Genomic DNA, 19718 nt, shown 5'->3' with positions numbered 1-19718 from the left:
CATTGCCACGAACTACCTTGCTAAATGTTTACGAGTTTGATGGATCACCCGATTACAAATCGGAATACGTCGTCATCCCAGATGGCAAATGGCATGACTGACACCGGCACGAAGGCGCGAGGACACACGCGGACATAACGGTGTTTATTTGCAATTGATTGATTTTTGTTTTAAACATATGTACTCAGTTTCACATTTTGTTACCAAATTATTTGCTCTGAAAGCATTGTCAAACTATTCATAATTGCCCTTGTTGTGAAAGCTCTTTGGATGTATTATATTGTACATAAAGTATTATTTAGATAATATCTTGAAGCATTTGACTCGGCGTAACTCAGACTTGATCTTAGTTTTACTGTTTTGTGCTTTCTACTGTCTTGGGTTATGAATGTTTTGTTATATGTATGGAATTTAATGGCTGTTTTAAAGTGCTCTACAAATACAGTTGAGAATATTCATTCATTAAATATTAATATTTTAATTAAACGAATGTAATTGCGTATGGATTTGGGTGCAGGACTTAGCGAAGGAACGGACAGCTGTGTTTACCCGGCCTCTACTCGGCCGAGCTCCGAATAAGCAGAGGCGGCTTTGAGAACGACGGAATGGTAGCACCGGCCGGGCTGGTTTTTGTTTGTTTTTGTTTGTTGCTTGGTCGGTACTGCTTCTCGAGCCGTGAAGGGTGCAAGCCAAGCGCCGTAACACCGGCTTCACTTCAAATAACATAAAACAACATACCAAAGTATTGTAGAAACCTAGAATATAGCGCACACTTCATTTCGATCGGGTATGTCAAAAGGTGCGTTTTTAAACGTTTCAGCAGTTTAACTCATTCACTCCCAAAGACGTGTATATATTTACACAAACCACACGTTCAACCTCAAAGATTTAAGTATCTTTGAGGTTACTCAAAGATAATTTTTCCAAAACTGAGGGTAAAAAAAGGGTCTATAATTGTCCTGTACTGAATGAGTTAAATACAAATACTGTACCACAAAAAACTTGCACAAATGGTTTTGATGTGATCTGTCAATATCCAAGCAGCATTGTTTTGGAACATTGACATTAATATTAGGCAGGTGGATGTTGAACTGACTATGATATAGCCAGTGACTGTTTTTAATCACACATATTGGCTTTTGTACAACGCATTTCGTGAATATTGTACGAACAACAATAGAGACGTCTCAATGGGTTTATTGGTCAATTCTTGCGACGTACACGGGGACACCCACCTTCGTCAGTATACCCACCTGAGGTCAGCTCATCTCACATCGTGCACACACACACACCCACAGACATACATAGACATGCGCACTCACACACAAACTTTATTCGCTGACCTCAATGAATACCTTACCTGAATTTGGCCATCCTCTACCCTTCCAGAGTTACCAAGCGATGCAACTTACATTAATTTACATTACAGGGCTGAAGAACATAAATGATACAGGTTGACATTTCTAGGGAAAAAAGTTATTACTGTGACCGGTTTGATGAAAGGTAGTTGTTTTGAAACGTGAAAGGTTGAGGGGGAATCAGCACATCACACCAAGGATTCACAATGTGACATCACGCATAACAGTTGAGTCTCCACTTTTTACACTCCTTATCACGTAAGAGGGGAAAAAAATAAAATCTAACATTGGATCTAAGCGTTGATATGGACAGCTCGGGAGGGAGGCTTTGTTTTGTGATACTGAATGAATTTCAATGAAGTTCCTCGCAACAAATATCCATGCATGGACAACAAAATAAGACCAGTGTGAATTTGACACAGACAATCGAACTTATACAGAGAATTGAGATGTTAGAAAAGGAAATAACTGCTTTTCAAGGCTCTGCTGTGATTTGTTGCCAAAGTACATTTTTAAGTTAAAAAAAAAAACCTAACTAAAAAAAGAGCTCCCGAGCTGCGCATGACACTTTACAGTAATCTGAACTGGATTCCATTTCATCCGGGACCATTTGCTGCTAATGATGTCAGCAGAGTACAGGCGCGCAGTTACTCATTACACCGAGTTAAGACTTACTTTACGGCAAGGGTCATGCTAAAGAATTCTACATCAAATGTTCGTAGTCGCTAAAAATCTAATTAAAAAACATAACAAAAGCACAAACTTGAGTTTTTATGTGTGGCTGGAAAAAAAAAACAGAATGAGGCAAAGGAGTAGTCAGGTCCATCAAGGTCTCGATGTTCTTCCTTGCCAGGAGGCAAGATGTGGACCTTCACTGGGTTGCACGTTTAAACACCAAGTTGCAGCACTTTTTCTTTTCCTTCGTTCAGCACTTCCAAAATGAAGCGAGTAGCCGACATAGGACTGGGGTTGATGAGGAGCAGAGTTGGATGGGACTGAAGGAAATTACTCCCTCATTCGGTGGCCTTGAGGGAAAAGGAGAGCTTCGGTCTGGACTTGCCCTTTCCAAGGATGATTTTCTGCTCTTCCTTCTGCTGCTTCTGTCGGTCCTGCTCCAGTTTCATGCGCTCCTCATGAATTTTCCTTTGCTCCTCCACAATGCGCAATTGATCTTCAGCCTGACAGAAAAATAACATAGTCCCAAGTTGAAAGTTCATTGAGGGCAGACAAGCTCAGAGCACACAAAAATATAAGCCATTTTGTATATACAGTTGAAAGCAGTTTACATAAACTATAAAAAGACACCCCCGCCCGGCATTGTCTGACGGGAAATCATACAAAGTTTTCCTATTGCACATCAATTAGGAAAACCAAAATGTTTTATATCTTTGGGATCACACTCCAGTATTTTTAGAATTGACTGTTGTATCAATTAATGAGATAACATTTTAATTTGCATTAAAATATGACACAGCCATCACCCTCAGCCCAAAGGTGTTTTTTTTAACCAATTGCAGTTTATTTGGTATTTCTTACTGATTTAAAAGTGCATGCCAGTAACCGCATTTTCATCCATTGCTATGATTTGTCAAAGTAAGATAAGCTTGGTCGGCATGCAGAGGTTGCTGAATCGCCCAATCGGCGCAAAGTACAGTATTGTACCAACTGTCCCGCCTTTCCAGAGCAGTCTCAGATTGATACTGTAGAAAACTCCTCTTCTAAAAGCGTTAGATAACTCCCTTTTTTTTCTCATTGAGGCAGTAATCGTAATTATTTTCCCGGGTCTTCGTTAACAATTCATTTATTAGATTAACAACTTGTGCATAACCGCAATGCACTCCGACTCCACAAAAAGGGTTCATTTCATGTCTCTTAATTGCAACGTTCCTAGCTTCACAAAACATTAAGGAGGGTAAACGCACATCCAGGTGTGGGGACTGCCTGGGACAGACCAATCACGCTTGTCGCATCTGCAAAGTTGTGAAACGAAACAGCGTGGCTATTTGATTTTAATTCAATACCACTTGAAGCAAAGCAAGGTGGAAATGTGTGGTGCTATTAGAGTTTCATGTTGACGCATGTCGCTGCCGAGGTGATGCATTGTTTGCAAAAAATAAAAATAAAATCTGCTGTTGGATCTGGATGAATACTCATGAAACGCTGCACACACATTTATATTTTAGAGAGTTTTATGTGCCAGTACCCGAACGTGCAAGTCCCCCAACCTAACCAGAGGTGCAAAGACCCTTTATAGTTGCTCACAACTCAACTTGAAATATTAATTTTGTTAAGCATTGTTTTAACCCTTGGGTCCTTCAAATGAAAAAAAAACCTAAGTTACGCATATAACAATTTTTGTAATGATGTATTTTGTGTTATACAAACACTAGCTGGTTCGCCGCCCTCCGGGCAGCTCATCAGCTAGTTGCTGCGGAAGGCTGGTAAGGTGGTGGTTCGCCGCCCTCCGGGCGGCTCATCAGCTAGTTCCTGCGGAAGGCTGGTAAGGTGGGCCTTCGGCCCACAAAAGTGTTGTTGCTTGATTAAACTTTTTGTTCATCTTCATTGCTTATCGCGAAAATAAAGAGATGTTTCGCTCTACTAAATAACTAACAATTTTATTGCAATGCTTGTGGGTAGACAACATTTTATCGCTAAGATGCCCGCGCGATCGTAGTGAGCCACTGCCTGAGCGGCGCAGTGGCGGCGCGCAGCGGCGCGGTGAAGTATGTACGTTTTGAAAAGGGACAGACGGAAGGACAGACCGCGTGCGGGACGACGTGCAATGTATATATAGATTCTTTTTTTTTTCAAACACTCAAAATGTTCAGAGGCATCTGTGCTATCCATACATATATAGTTTTTATTAGTCCTTTGGGATTTTTTATTCTTTTTTTTTTGCAAAAGGAAAAAAAAATTGTGTCTGGAGGTCGCAACCAAGCCCTACTAACAATCCCGACTGGACGTGTTCATGTAAAACACATTGGTTTGAAGCCTCCTGCAAAAAGGCAAACTCATTTGCGATCCTCTGGCGCCACCTAAAAGTTGCACAATTGGAATGACCTCAACCCAACAATGTGGCATGCATAAGTCTGTCCAAGCGAAAACAAAGCGATTGACGTAAAAATCGCGTGAAATGCATGTTTACACATTAGGTTTACGATGCATTCAAAAATATGAATTATAATGGGTCTATATGGTGCAAAATAAGTAAATTGTGAAGATTACGGAATCAAAACCTTTTTTATTATTGCTGCAATGCCTGAGAATTATCAGGCGGTGACGTCATGAAATTTAGGCCATTTTAGAACCCCCCATACGTTTCAGCTCTCTCGTGTTTTTCCGAATGCCTTTGGCCTTTGATTCAAAGACATAATTTTACATTTATCGCAAGCGGTGGACTACGAGGGTTAAATAAGGGTCCATTGCTACTTCTGGTATTCCCACCATCCAAAAAGGCTTAATATTGGCCCCTGACCATCAGGCGACTGGAAAATGCTTATGCCAGTCCACAACCCTGTGTTGCTGATATCTTGGCTGATTTCTTAACGTTCCTGTGATGTTGTGATTTTGCATAAAGAGGCAGTGTGTTTGAAGTTTACCTTGTATAATACCTCCACAAGTGTAACTGTAACGCAATTGCTGTCAAACTGACAACTACAACAATCAGAAACTTCATCATCATCATTGGGTTTTCTAGAAACTATTTAAAAGTATGGTAATCTTGCAGAATTTTAGGGCTGGTGGAGATCCTGAAACTTCCCTTGAATAAGATTTATAAGATAAGAATTTTTGGTGCCCCCCCCCCAAAAAAAAATAAAAAATCCAAGGGAGTATTATACCGAGTTGCACTGAAAAAACAAACCAAAAAAAATTGTATGTATTGTAGACAGGTTTCCTACCTCGGGGTTGTAAAAAAAGTAATGTGACAAAAAAGTAAGTTGATGTCTCGTTTTACATTTCCCGTTTCTTTTTTACGGTGCAGTGGCAGCACACCAGCTAAATAAGAGCTTTGTTGCCATTATACCTCCTTATGACTTAACCTCACTGATGTGCTCGGGACTGACCTAATGATGAAAACTAAGTATACGATCAGTGCTCATAATCCTGCAGTTAATAGTCCTTCTGGTCGTGGATCAGTAAACCACATTAGCCTGCTATTATAGGCAACAGCCGATTGTGTATGTGTTCCATAATACAGAAACAGCACCCAGAACTGAGAGTGCGCCTTTTACATGCTGTGCCACAGAGTCGCAAAGATATCTTAGTTTACTAAAGATTTTGGAAAACATGAATTTCCTGGTCCTGACTGTTGTTTGTACATATGCACCAAACAGCAGCTCAGCATACCCACCCTTTTTGGAGTCCTTGGAGGGTGTGTGCTGGAGAGTACTCCTGCTGGGGACTCCCTTGTTCTGCTGGGGGACTTCAATGCTCACGTGGGCAATGACAGTGAAACCTGGAGGGGCGTGATTGGGAGGAACGGCCCCCCCGATCGGAACTCGAGTGGTGTTTTGTTATTGGACTTCTGTGCTCGCCACAGATTGTCCATAACGAACACCTTGTTCAAACATAAGGGTGTCCATATGTGCACTTGCGACCAGGACACCCTAGTCCGCAGTTCGATGATCGACTTTGTAGTTGTATCATCGGATTTGCGGCCGCATGTTCTGGACACTCGGGTGAAGAGAGGGGCGGAGCTGTCAACTGATCACCACCTGGTGGTGAGTAGGCTCCGATGGTGGGGGATGATGTCCTGGCAGACCCAAACGTATTGTGAGGGTTTGTTGGGAGCGTCTGGCGGAATCCCCTGTCAGAAGGAGTTTCAACCCCCACCTTCGACAGAGCTTTTCACATGTTGCGGGGGAGGCGGGGGACATTGAGCCCGAGTCGACCATGTTCCGTGCCTCTATTGTTGAGGCGGCCAATCTGAGTTGTGGCCGTAAGGTGGTTGGTGCCTGTCGTGGCGGCAACCCCCATACTCGCTGGTGGACACCAGCAGTAAGGGATGCAGTCAAGCTGAAGAAGGAGTCCTATCAAGCCTTTATGGCCTGTGGGACCCCAGAGGCAGCTGACGGGTATCGACTGGCCAAGCGGAACGCAGCTTCGGTGGTTGCCGAGGCAAAAACTCGAGCGTGGGAAGAGTTTGGTAAGGCCATGGAAGCCGACTTCCGGACGGCTTCGAGGAAATTCTGGTCCACCATACGACGTCTCAGGAGGGGGAAGCAGTGCACCACTAACACTGTGTACAGTGGGGATGGGGCGCTGCTGACTTCGACTCGGGACGTTGTGAACCGGTGGGCAGAGTACTTCGAAGACCTCCTCAACTCCACCAACACGTCTTCCTTGGAGGAAGCAGAGCCCGGGGACTCTGAGGTGGGCTCTCCTATCTCTGTGGCTGAACTCACCGATGTGGTTAAAAAGCTCCTCGGTGGGAGGGCGCCGGGAGGATGAGATCCGCCCGGAGTTCCTCAAGGATCTGGATGTTGTGGGGCTGTCCTGGTTGACACGCCTCTGCAACATCGCGTGGTCAACAGGGAGAGTGCCTCTGGATTGGCAGAACGGGGTGGTAGTCCCTCTTTTTAAAAAGGGGGACCGGAGGGTCTGTTCCAACTACGGAGGGATCACACTCCTCAGCCTCCCTGGTAAGGTCTATTCAGGGGTGCTGGAGAGGAGGGTCCGTCAGATTGAGGAGGAGCAGTGTGGTTTTCGTCCCGGCCGTGGAACAGTGGACCAGCTCTACACCCTTAGCAGGGTTCTCGAGGGTATGTGGGAATTCGCCCAACCAGTCTACATGTGTTTTGTGGACTTGGAGAAGGCGTTTGACCGTGTCCCTCGGGGAGTTCTGTGGGGGGTGCTTCGAGGGTATGGTGTACCGAACCCCCTGATACGGGCTGTTCGGTCACTATACCACCGATGTCAGAGTTTGGTTCGCATTGCCGGGAGTAAGTCGGAATCATTACCCGGGGGGGTAGGACTCCGCCAAGGCTGCCCTTTGTCGCCGATTATGTTCATAACTTTTATGGACAGAATTTCTAGGCGCAGCCGAAGCGTTGAGGGGGTCCGTTTTGGGGGCCTCAGTATTGCAGACCTGCTTTTTGCAGATGATGTGGTGCTGTTGGCTCTTTCAAACGGGGCTCTCCAACTGTCACTGGAGCGTTTCGCAGCCGAGTGTGAAGCGGTTGGGATGAAAATCAGCACTTTCAAATCTGAAACCATGGTCCTCAGTCGGAAAAGGGTGGAGTGCCCCCTCCGGGTGCACCAAGTGGAGGAGTTCAAGTATCTCAGGCTCTTGTTCACGAGTGGGGGCAGGAGGGAGCGGGAGATCGACAGGCGGATCGGTGCAGCGTCTGCTGTGATGCGGACGTTGTATCGGTCTGTCGTGGTGAAGAAGGAGCCAAAGGGCGAAGCTCTCAATTTACCGGTCGATCTACGTTCCAACCCTCATCTATGGTCACGAGCTATGGGTCGTGACCGAAAGAACGAGATCCCGGTTACAAGCGGCCGAAATGATTGTTCTCCGCAGGGTGTCCGGGCTCTCCCTTAGAGATAAGGTGAGAAGCTCGGTCATCCGGGAGGGGCTCAGAGTCGAGCCGCTTCTCCTCTATATCGAGAGGAGCCAGATGAGGTGGCTTGGGCATCTGATTCGGATGCCTCCTGAGCGCCTCCCCGGTGAGGTGTTCCGGTCATCCCCCACCGGGTGGAGACCGCGAGGAAGACCCAGGACACGCTGGAGAGACTGTCACCCAGCTTGCCTGGGAACGACTCGGGATCCCCCGGGGAGAGGTGGACGAAGTAGCTAGGGAGAGGGAAGTCTGGGCTTCCCTGCTAAAGCTGTTGTCCCTGCGACCCGGCCCCGGATAAGCGGTAGATAATGGATGGATGGAATTTTAAAATGCTTGGAAAAACACCTCATGATAGGTATGCAAAATGTTAGAAAAGCATAATTTTTTAACCTGGATTTAAAAGCCTATACTTTTTCGGCGCGTTTTGAATCTTTATTCATTGATATGTATTCGTCACTGATAATAAAGCGCATCAACAAATCAGCTTTTTTTGGGAGGCCGTGTCAAATTATTGGGCGTCTTGTACTTACGAAATGATGGTAGTGTATGTCAACTTCTGGTTTCAATTTTATTAGATGTGTGAAACTCTCAATTTATCAATGAGTAGAGCAAAAACAAGAACATTTGAAATGATAGCATACCAGTTTTGCCTGGGCCTCCGCGATCTTACGGTTATTCTCCTCCAAGATTTTTTCAAGCTCCTCCCGCTTTGATTTTTCTTCCTCCTAGATGGGTGACACGATGTCATGTTAGCGCACAAACAGGCTACAGCAGCGCCATACCAGGTACACCCATACGCCACACATACATGCACACCCATTTCACTTATTACACCACAAAGGTTTTTTAGTCTCTTGCACATGACCACTGTGTGGCACTCTTTGTAGCCACCCCACATTGTTCTAAATTTAGAGTGGGGTCCCAAATGGAACCCTGTCCGCTCCCGTTACAGCTGCCCCCCCCCCCCACGCCCATGTAAAATTAGAGGTTTAGCCCCATCTGGGGCATTCTGTCGTATTGTGAAATAACTTGACAATTTTAAAAGAATGCCGGGGAAATCCACTCATCACACTCAAAGAACAAGTATCAATGACAGACAATCTAGAAGAATATACAGAAAATGTCCTAAGCAAGAAAAATACAAAAATAAAATAGGGAATAGTTTTGGCTCACCAATGCATGTATACCTACGTATTTTCCTTGCCTGTGTACCTACACAACCGGTGAAAGCATTCCGCATAAAACTGTTGTATATTTACTGTCTCGTCCGGACTGTGTTGCCCCTGCAGAGAGAGAAACGCTCCTGGGGTGGGCGTGTAGGTAGGTAGGTATGGGGAACTCTGCCAGACCGCGTCCGCGGTACTCCTCTTTATAACCGATTTCTGCACTGCTGAGCCTGCAGCCATAGCTCGCAATTCATGTACTGTTTTTCCATTTCTGTGCAGCGGCACAGCCCCGGATGATAGCAGAGTAAGGAGAGACCAGCACAACATGGTGTTTGTGTGTGTTCACGAAGAACCGGACCACGGTAACACTTACAGAACAGGACACAAGTCACAGCTGAGCTGAAAGGCTGCAGGCCAGCTCAGGTCAAGTGCTAGTTAGGAAAGTGGTTAACAAATAACAATATCAATCTTAACAAACAGCCCTATAGAGGAAGCAAGTCATGAGTAAAACACAGTACACTTGTTGTTCTGAAAAACGAAAAAAAAATGCAAGTAAACGTAAAGCAAAAATTTAACTTGTCATACAGAGAAACAATTTATTAGTATCAAATAGAAAACCAAAAATTTTAAATGACTTCAAATTAAAGCAAGCTTGTCAAGAAGACCTGGATGGAACAAATGTTTAAAAAAAAAAAAAAAGGCAAAGCAATGCTAATTACACTAGAATACAGCGAGTACAAGTGATGGGAAATCTGGATCGGCGGAAGGGCTGCTGCATGAGCACTCGCGCTGGCCTTATTTTAAATCAATATATGTTACAGATTCATTCCAAGTGGCAAAGATGGTGCATCGACTACAGCCCTCACCCTAGAAGTAGCCGACGACTCTGCTCCTTGTGCATGAAGGGGTCATTGGGCTCATATGAATTTGTCTGTAAAATCAACACTCCATAATATTTATTGCTTGTGGTGGTTGGGCAGAGTAGAAACAGCTCTCTGCTTTTCCCTTTCCACAAATTTGAAGATCTATATCATGATCTTGATTTCATCTAGTGCTTCTACTTTGGAATCATTTTCCAAATGTTGGTAACAAAGGAAATGTAATACTGCATCGGTATGTCTCTTCTTACATACGTTAAAAGAAAGGTTCACAAGTTTTTCAATTTAAATCATCGTAGAATTAATTCCATTGCGGTCAAATTGATGATCTGTTAATCATATGATGACGTCCGGTATGAACAAAATGTGATTTTTGAATTATTCAATAAAGAGTTTAGTGGGCCCGGTATTTAAACAGTAAGATACAGACACTAGATTTAACACGCAGTGTATTTTGAAGGAAAGATGTACTGTCATGGCTTTTTCTCAGTGCCCACTTGTCTCGCTCTCTCCAGTATATGTATATTGCACAATCATAAAATCATTACGTGAATGATTTAGCCTGTATGTTAAATTTAACGTTGAAATTTAGCATGAAAATATTGGCGTCCTTCTGTAGATGCCACTTGAATGGATTTGTAAAGTCATGTTTCCACTAAGCATCGAGGCTTGCCAGTGTGGTTCAGAACAGAAACCCCGATTCGACTTGCGATTCAACTGTGCCGTTTGGAAACGGGATGGGGATAGTTGTGATCTGTAAATAGTGGGATTTCTAGCAGCGTGTGAACCATCAGTGAATTCTATACAAAGAAAGATCAATTCAAGACAAAAACGATTAACTCTGATTATTGGGATGATTCGTTGATATTCACCATCAAAACTCCTGTGCTGAGGATTGTACCCAAGCAGCAGAGCGCCAGAAAATGTATCAGTAGACAGTCTTCACAACTTTTGACATCAGAAGACAACGGAAGCAGATTAAAAAAAAAAGAAAGAAAACTGACCCACAATGTCAAGCTTGTTGGAAACAGGGCTCAACAGTCCCACTGGCAATGAATGTTCTAACATGGGTCGGTTATAATCTCAACAGGACACCGGAAGAAGGGCCTTCCAAATACACATTCTCCACCCGGTCTCAGATGGAGCGCATGACTGGAGGCTAAACGGTTGGGGTAGCAAAGAGAGAACGGAGGGGCTGCGTTCCAAACGACCGAGCGTTACCTCTCTGGCCTTTTGTGCTGCCAACTCAGCATGTCGCTGTCTCTCCAGCTCCTCCAGCAGCTGTCGCTCCATGATGCGCTTTGCCTCCTCGACGCGACGCAACACTTCCCGCTCAATCTCGTCCTTACGCTTCTCCAGCTCCTCTTCAACCCGCTTGGCCACCAGCTCCTCCACTCGCCGAGCTGTCTCCTCTTCAATAAGCTTCTCTTCAATCTCCTGCTGGCGACTAGGAGACAGAGAAGCACCGGTGATAATGACTGATTGATGATGAGAGAAATGCTCCAATGTTTCCCAGAGGAAATCACCTGAATAGAAATCACCTATCCCAAGATCACAATATGGCCATCGTAAAGATTTAACTGCCAGACAAGCATAAGTCGAAGTTAATTGAAGAGATGCAAAGGCAATAAAATAATGCAATTAACGATTATTTATTGCAATCATTTAAACTTGACTGTGTGTTAACTCGATATCAAGATGTATCACAATAGACACGGCCGATATCAAAAGAAAACGCCTTCGATAAAGTGACAAAAAATAGAACGCAAACACTGACCGCGGCATTGTGTTGCAGGCTGCATGCAGATGTCGACAAACATGAAGAAGAAACAGTTAAACCTACGAAGAGGCCGCTACACCCACGAAGAAAAAACATCGAAACCAACGAAGCAGCGGCTGCTAACCAAACACAAAGAGGTTTGTGTACTCGCATGTGGCATAATCACACGTAACTTCGTTCAAATGAATGACCGGTCGACACTTACAGTACAACCCTTAACTCAACCAGATTAAACATCTCTGCATGGAGATATGGTGTTCAAGTAAAGGTGTCTTTCGTGTACTCGGCTCAGTGTTTGTTAATTGTTCTTGTTTTTAGCAAATAATCGTTAACTTTAAATTTCACGGCTGCAAAACATGTTAATAAAGCTGGGACTGGGAAAGGTGGCAAAAAAGACAACGTTAAGGAATGTTCATCAAACATGTCTTGAAAATCCCTCAGGTGAAGAGGCTAACTGGGAACAGGTGGATGCCATGACTCAGTATAAGAGGAGCTTCTCTGAATTGCTCAGTCATTCATAAGCAAAGATGGTGCGACAAAATAGTCAAACAGTTTATGGACAATGTTCCTCGATGTACCATTTCAAAAAAATGTAGATTTCACGATCAAACATGTTTGCAACCTTTTACGAACCCTGTCAAATCTCAAAATTCGCTATGTTTGCAAGCATTCACTCTACTCAGCGATAATATGGGCTTTATGGCAGCATGTGACTGCTTTCCACCATTTTTATTAATGAAGTCATTTTTGTGTGATGACATCGCACAGGTCTGTTTTACATTCCTCTCAGAAAAATTATGTCTGTTAAAATATGTGCATTGGAATCTTCTCTGTCGCTTCATTTTCAACTTTATAATCTTTACGCACTAATTCAATGTTTAACGCATTCGCAGCAGGATAGGTCATATTTGACCTCTCAATAAGTATCGATAGCTCGCTGGAACACGCAAAGTCACTTTGCACAACAACCAATTTGCACGTTGCCAATATTTGTGTCGCCTAAGACTGGTGAACTGGTGAAAAGGACCCTTTGATTTGCTCCTCTTTCATCTATAACTGCATCAAAAAACAAAGTGTATGCAGGAAAAGTGGTTAACATTGCACGACTGTCTGTGTCTTATGTGTTGTGTTCTATTATTTTGTCATTTTATGTTAACTGTTCTTTTGCTGGCGGCGCAGGCACCCGGAGCGGCTCCTCTTGTTGTCTCGTCTATTGGAGAGGGAAGAAATTTAATCTGTGCTGTACGTTGACAAAGTTGTACTTGACTTGACTGACCTTGGATGGGCGGGAGATGCAGGAGAAGCGTACTTGCCGTCACTTGCCAGCAATGGTGAGGGAAATTCGTATAGCCAAACAAAAAGGTAGACGGGGCTTGCACTGCAAAAATGGCTTTAGGAGCACATGTAGTCATTCCTTATGCTTATGATTCAAAATACGTCTCTTACAAGCCCTGAAAAAGCTGCACACCGCTTCGCACAGACACTCAGTCACAGGCCACTCTATTGTGACTATGGATAAAGTCACTGACATTTATGTTTGGAGTGTTTAAAACGTCACAACTTCCTGAATTAATAATATTGACTAAATTAAAACACCGTTTTGTTCCTTTATTCCAGCTCTTTCCGCTGACAATGGTCTTGATGGCGGGGAAAATATGTTGATTTTGTTGCAATTTCCATAGTTAATACTTGGAAGCAGTTTGCGGTACAACACATTACTCAATTAATTAAACCATTCTGATGAAACAAATAGGTAAAATGGAATTACGACCGATAAAACTAATCTAATATTACAACATATTGCTGAAATAAGGTTTAAACTTGACGGCGCTGTGTAGTTGATCGCATGTAATTGAGGCCTTGTCTAGCCTTGTGCTACAGGCTAGCGTTGTCAAAAAGCATAACGCTAACTTAGCAAGTTAGCTTAGCATGTAGCAGATATGGAGGTGACGATCTCCTGTTTATTAATCGTCTTGTACAACATACTCACATTTTTCTTTGCCGTTCCATTTCAGCTTTCCTTTCCTCCTCCTCCTTCCTCTGCTTTTCGTCTAAGGCATTCCTCTTGCTCAATGTCCTTCCGAAAATGTCGATGCGCTCAGGCGGGGATGGCGCTCTGTCCCTGCGAGATGAGGTTGTAGCAGAACGGGAACGCGAACGAGAATCTCTGCGCCTGTTCCTCTTCGATTCTCTTGACTTAGAGCGCTTCTTTGACCTCTCCCTGTCTCTGGATCGTGACCGACTCCTTTTCTTGCTGTGCTTGCTGCTTTTGGAGTGTTTGGACCGGGATGAACTTCGGCTTCGAGAGCGTCCCATGTTGACCACACCACTCGTCGAGCGCTGACCAAGACGTACGACTTGTGCGTGGAAAGTATGTGGAGTTATGTATACCAAACGGCTATCTTAAGTTATTGGTGTTTACAATTAACAATAGTATCCACTTTAACAATCGTCGTTTGGCCGAAATTATCATTCGAAAGCTGTAGTATACAGCTTGCTAGCTTGCATTGAGCAAAGATGGCGATTTGACGAAGATTATTTTCCCATCATGCACAGCGGGGTTCGTTTTGATTCGGCTTTTTCCGGAGCCTCTTAACCAATGAACTGCCATTGGCTGTGATGTTGCTGGAAGAGAAGCTGGCTTTTATTTGCAACCGCTTCAGGCTCATTCATTCCCTTTTGGACACAACTGGGCAGTCTTTTAATACCAATTTCTGACTGTTATGATGCTATGTTGGACTGATATGTTACATTCCATGAAATTAGGATATCTGACTTTTCCGACCTCTAATCACGGACTTCAATAAGACATTTATAATACTGCATTCGCGGAAGGTGGGAAGTTGGACTTTTCCGAATTCCGACTAGGGAACGTGCTCAGGATCGCCCCATTGGCTTTGCGAAGTCGAAAAAAGAAGACCCGGAGTTCCTCGTCGTTCACCAACCGACTTCATTGTGACGTCACTCCTCAATGGCTACCCCATGGGGACACAGACCAGGAATGGCAAAACATAATTTACAAGATTATAAACATATATGCATCAATTCATTTTCTGATTGATACACTTATCCACAAGGGTCGTGGGTGTGCTCAAGCCTATCCCAGCTGCCATCAGGCAGTAGGCAGGGTATACCTGAACTGGTTGCCAGCCAATCACAGGACACACAGAGACGAACGACCATTTGCACTCACAATCACACTTAGGGACAATTTAGAATGTTCCATTAATCCACCATGCACATTTCTCGAATGTGGGAGGAAACCAGAGTACCTGGCGAAAACGCACAAAAGGCACGAAGAGAACATGCAAACTCCACACAGAAAGGCCGGAGCCATAATCAAACCCTGCTCCTCTGCATTGTGAGGCTGACATGCTAACCATTCCAACACTGCGCCACCCCAACAGCATAACAAATTCATGTAAATCAGAATAACGATAATAATTTGGATCTATGTCACTATGTTAGTGATGATGATGATGGCAATGACGATGATAAATAAAAATACAAAATGTAAAGACTGGTATATCATCGTGGCATTAAAGAGAGGGTTGGGGGGCTGGCGGGGGAGTAAGAACAAATAGAGGTGAGTGAGCAGGAGTAGGTTGGAAAGGAACAATTGTGTATAGTTTCATTCATTCATCTTCCGAGCCGCTTGATCCTCACTAGGGTCGCGGGGGGTGCTGGAGCCTATCCCAGCTGTCTTTGGGCAGTAGGCGGGGGACACCCTGAATCGGTTGCCAGCCAATCGCAGGGCACACAGAAACGAACAACCATTCGCACTCACACTCACACCTAGGGACAATTTAGAGTGTTCAATCAGCCTGCCACGCATGTTTTTGGAATGTGGGAGGAAACCGGAGCACCCGGAGAAAACCCACGCAGGCCCGGGGAGAACGTATAGTTTATTTTTATTAATGTTGGGTAAAGTGTTACAGAAAGTGGTTTTGTACTTCGTTTTGTTTTGATGGGTTAGGTTTGGATCTGAGATTACTTATTCCATTCCATTCCATTTATCATTAAAGGCTGACATAGTATTTCTTTTTGAGCCAACATTTTTTCTATTGCTATGAATACTGTAAGAGAGTTGAGCCTGTGGCTTATGTGGATTGAATTTTTAGTTTTATGATTTTGTTAAGTTTATTTTCTTTGCAAAAGTCAGCGAGATCAGTAGTGGGTTCTTGTATTTAGGAGCGAGAGCTATTTGTGTAGTGTCTCCTGGCAAGCAGAGTGATGGTGACAGTGGAACGCTGTGGTCGAAACATGCAGAGATTTTCAGTGACTACAATTCAAAATCGGTTGCAATTGCTACTTTGGTTTCTTTCCACATTCCAAAATCATGTGTTGCAGGTGAATGGAACACTCTAAATTGTCCTAAGGTATGTGTGAGCACGGATGGCGGTTTGACTATGTGTGCCCTCCAATTGGACAGCTGGGATAGGCTGCAGCACGCCCCGTGACTCTCGTGAGGACAGGCGGATCAGAAAATGGATGGGTTGCTATTGGCCCACGTGGCATGCATGTAGTTGTCAATATGTCCTTGTGCGCATTGTGAACAGAAGTTTGTGTCCACTAATCTCATTTCAAACATTTTATCCTGGGTGATGTGATTCCGGTAAATAGTTTGATACTGTATTAACTATCGGTTTATGTTGGCAGTTTTAGAAAAAAAATATTTCCACTGATTTGTATGCCAGTGTCTGCGTGGGATTTCTCCGGGTACTCTGATTTCCGCCAACATTCCAAAAAACATGCCTGGCAGATTAATGGAACACTCACGTGAGGATAAATGGATTAGAAAATTGATGAATGGATGCTTTGTATCCAGATATTGGGGTTGAGAGAGAGCGGTTGTTGGAAGTGTTCTGGAGTTATCTGTGCTGGAGATTACTGTCTATAAATTTGAAATAATTTTTGGGGGAACACCACGATGACCTTAACATTTGCCTATATTGCCTCATGGGCAAGTCAGCTCTCCCGCCGTCCGCCTAAACAAGAAACAACCTCTCTCTTAAACAGTCTCTTCAGTCTGGTAAAATTTCAGCGAGCCCTCCCCTCTGCACATCTCCAGTCCATAGCCTGAGGGTTAAAAAACAACAACATTCTGATTCAGGGCAGCGTATGTGTGGGAGGGCTTACTTGCAGGTCCCCTTCCTCAATAGTATTTTATTCCGTGACCCCTGGGCTATCAACATGACAATGTGACAATAGCAACCCTTTTCTAAAGAGATCCTGTGTTTGTTAAGTGTTTCCTGTCGAAGGACAACCGCAGGGCAACTCTGATCACACATGTGACAGCAACGGATTTTCGGATTAATTTGAGCTCGAAAACCTTAATTGTGGTTCTTTTAATTTGATGGCAGAGGAATTAGTCATGTGAGTTGGAAGCCACATTCATTCTTAAGGTGGCCTTAAAAGGGCAAAAAAAAAAAAAGATGCATGACTGACATCTTGGGTGATTATGAAATGTTGACCTCTTGGTAGTCTGGGGAAAATAGAGGGTTTGGTTGTCCTTTATAAATAAATAAAAGAATAAATAAACAAACAAAGTGACAACAACAACTATAGGACAAGTAAGCAAACTACAGTGGTTTGTGCCTTTGGAAAAAATGTACCGGTAGTCTGGCTTCCACTCATATTCCAAAGACATTGCACAGTAGATTAATTCAAGCCTATAAATTGCCCTTAGATGTCAATGTGAGGCGGAATGGTGGTACGTACAGTATTTGCCCTGTGCTTTGTTACAGCTGCCGCTGTTGTGAAAGCGCTATATAAATCAGCATGTATTGTATTGTATTGTATTGTATTGTGCTTGGATGGTGACCTAATCTGTGATCCCAATGAGAACAAGCAATATTGAAAATCCATGGATGTTAAATCTCTGTGTTAAATTTTGGAAAAAAATAAAGAAGAAAACATGAACAATTGTCCAACAGAGACAATGTGGAGAATGCATTCGAACCTCTGTATGAATTTTTGTGAACGCTATTTTCATCTGCAGTCCCTAAGACAATGGTCTCAAACTCACTTTATATGGCGAATGCCGTAGATAGGATGGGTGTGTCTGGGGCGCATAAATATTCCACAAAACAAGGTTTCAAGTATTAAAACAAAGTACAACTCAACTCAACTTCTCAATCTACATTTAAAACAATTAGAACATTAGCGGTTCTTCAGAATAGGAACAAGATTGGTGACCCGGTTCTCAACATGTCTTGTTGAGTAATGACATCTGATTTCTTGAACCACGGCAAATTGCTCTGTGCATTCTAGGCATGTCGGGTGCCCCAGTGCTCAACAAAAAAGATTCAGTCTCCTATTTTTCTTGAAATTGTCTGTCTCCCAACTTTTCTCTTCATGACAGGTTTTGAAAAAGACATGAGTGGGATTGGGTGACAGGATATCTTTTCCTGCTACTTGGTGTCATTTCAGAATTAGGATTCACCCAAAGCTGTCATGAGCCTGAGTTGACTTGACTTGATAAGTGATTTACAACACACACGCGCGCGCGGACAGACACACACACACTTGCACGCACACTCACGAACGCCCAGGGCAATGACATAACAAAAAAGGGAGAGGGCCGCACTAATATTAAACTTTGATGTCAAATAGCAGGATGCAGAGTATCTTGCCGCGGGCTGCCGATGGTCCCCGGGCAGCAAGCGTGAAACCCCTGCCATATGAAAATGCTACGTTAAAAAAAAAAATCATGATGAAAAACATCACAATAAAGTGAGTGCATGATAATACTACAGTACACCTGTAAAGTATTTACAGTGTTTCACTTTTTCCACATTTTTTGTTACAAAATGAAATGAAATTAAAATGGTTTTCCTCCAAGTTCTGCACACACCACCCCATAATAACAATGTGAACTTTTTTTTTGCAAATGTATTACAAATAAAAAACAAAGACATCACATATACATACAGTAAATATTCACGACCTTTGCTCAATACATTATTGATGTACATTTAACAGTATTTACAGCCTCAATTTATTAAATATCACGCCACAAACTTGGCACTCGCCCATTTCTCATTGGAGCACTGCTCAAGCTCCATCAAGTTGGATGGGACAGTGGATCGGTGCACAGCCATTTTCAGATCTCAGCAGAAATGGTCAAGTGGTTCAAGTCTGGGCTCTGGCTGGACCACACAAGTACATTCACACAGTTGTCCTGTTGGCACGTAAACTTTCACTTTGCATTGTAGTTTTGGATCCAATGATAGAAAATAGTGGCGCCGGCACAGTTATTTCGTCGTATCAGGCGGAGCTTGCTTGAGTTGGCGCTACTGCGGGCTTCAGTATGGGTTTTGGGTACCGGAACGTCCATTGTTATTATATATTATGTTATCTATCATTAATGTGATATAGTAGTAGAAAGTTTAATGATTGCCCTGCGAATGGCTGGCAACCGATTCAGGGTGTCCCCCGCCTATTGCCCGGAGACAGCTGGGATAGGCTCCAGCACCCCCCGCAACCCTAGTGAGGATCAAGCGGTTAGGAAGATGAATGAATGAATGAATGAATGAAAAAGTTTAATGATCTTTTTTTTCCGAGAATTTCCGTCTGACAGAGGTCCGTAGGTTGTTGATAAGATCTCTCCCTCTCCCACCCTGTGCTCTGCTACTTCAATTCACTGCGCCACCTGGTGTTGAAATGCCTGTCATTACAAGTCCAAATGAAATGAATGCAATCATTCATATCGAACCTTAATTGTGTACCAATCTTCGGCAGGCCGGATTAAAAAGACCAACGGGCTGAATCCGACCCACAGGCCGTAGTTTGCCAAGCGCTGTCCACGTGAATTCCTGTCTAACCTCATCTGACTGCCGATCCATCACAACGCATCCATCCAGCCGCAGACTGTCCAACAGCACCAACATTTCTGTTGAACAAAATGGGGCTTTGAAAAATGCTGCTCATTACAGGGGCAAAAAACACAAGCGCACCGGGGCTGTCCAGTA

At 43.7% G+C, this 19718-nt stretch overlaps 1 protein-coding gene across 1 annotated transcript; it reads right to left on the bottom strand.

Moving 5' to 3' along the window:
- Window positions 1-1181: 1181 nt before the first annotated feature.
- arglu1a (arginine and glutamate rich 1a) lies at window positions 1182-14295 on the bottom strand. The gene is made up of 4 exons (XM_052083089.1): window positions 13736-14295; window positions 11187-11412; window positions 8563-8646; window positions 1182-2536 (listed from the first exon to the last, which is right to left on the bottom strand). The coding sequence occupies exons 1-4, from the start codon at window positions 14059-14061 to the stop codon at window positions 2372-2374; spliced, it is 801 nt and encodes a 266-aa protein (XP_051939049.1). The 5' UTR covers window positions 14062-14295; the 3' UTR covers window positions 1182-2371.
- Between the last annotated feature and the right edge of the window lie 5423 nt (window positions 14296-19718).

Source organism: Hippocampus zosterae, chromosome 12, assembly GCF_025434085.1.
Source record: "Hippocampus zosterae strain Florida chromosome 12, ASM2543408v3, whole genome shotgun sequence".
In the NCBI taxonomy this organism is placed as follows: domain Eukaryota; kingdom Metazoa; phylum Chordata; class Actinopteri; order Syngnathiformes; family Syngnathidae; genus Hippocampus; species Hippocampus zosterae.
The sequence above is the reverse complement of the archived record's forward strand: the minus strand, read 5'-3'. Positions and strand labels throughout refer to the sequence as shown.

What these genes read in the sequence shown, in the direction of transcription:
- arglu1a (XM_052083089.1), bottom strand. Translation starts at nt 14,061, where the DNA reads ATGGGACGCTCTCGAAGCCGAAGTTCATCCCGGTCCAAACACTCCAAA. An exon ending in CAGCACAAAAGGCCAGAGAG is followed by an intron (nt 8,647 to 11,186) that starts GTAACGCTCGGT and finishes TCACCCATCTAG; the next exon opens with GAGGAAGAAAAATCAAAGCG. An exon ending in CGGAGGCCCAGGCAAAACTG is followed by an intron (nt 2,537 to 8,562) that starts GTATGCTATCAT and finishes TTTTTCTGTCAG; the next exon opens with GCTGAAGATCAATTGCGCAT.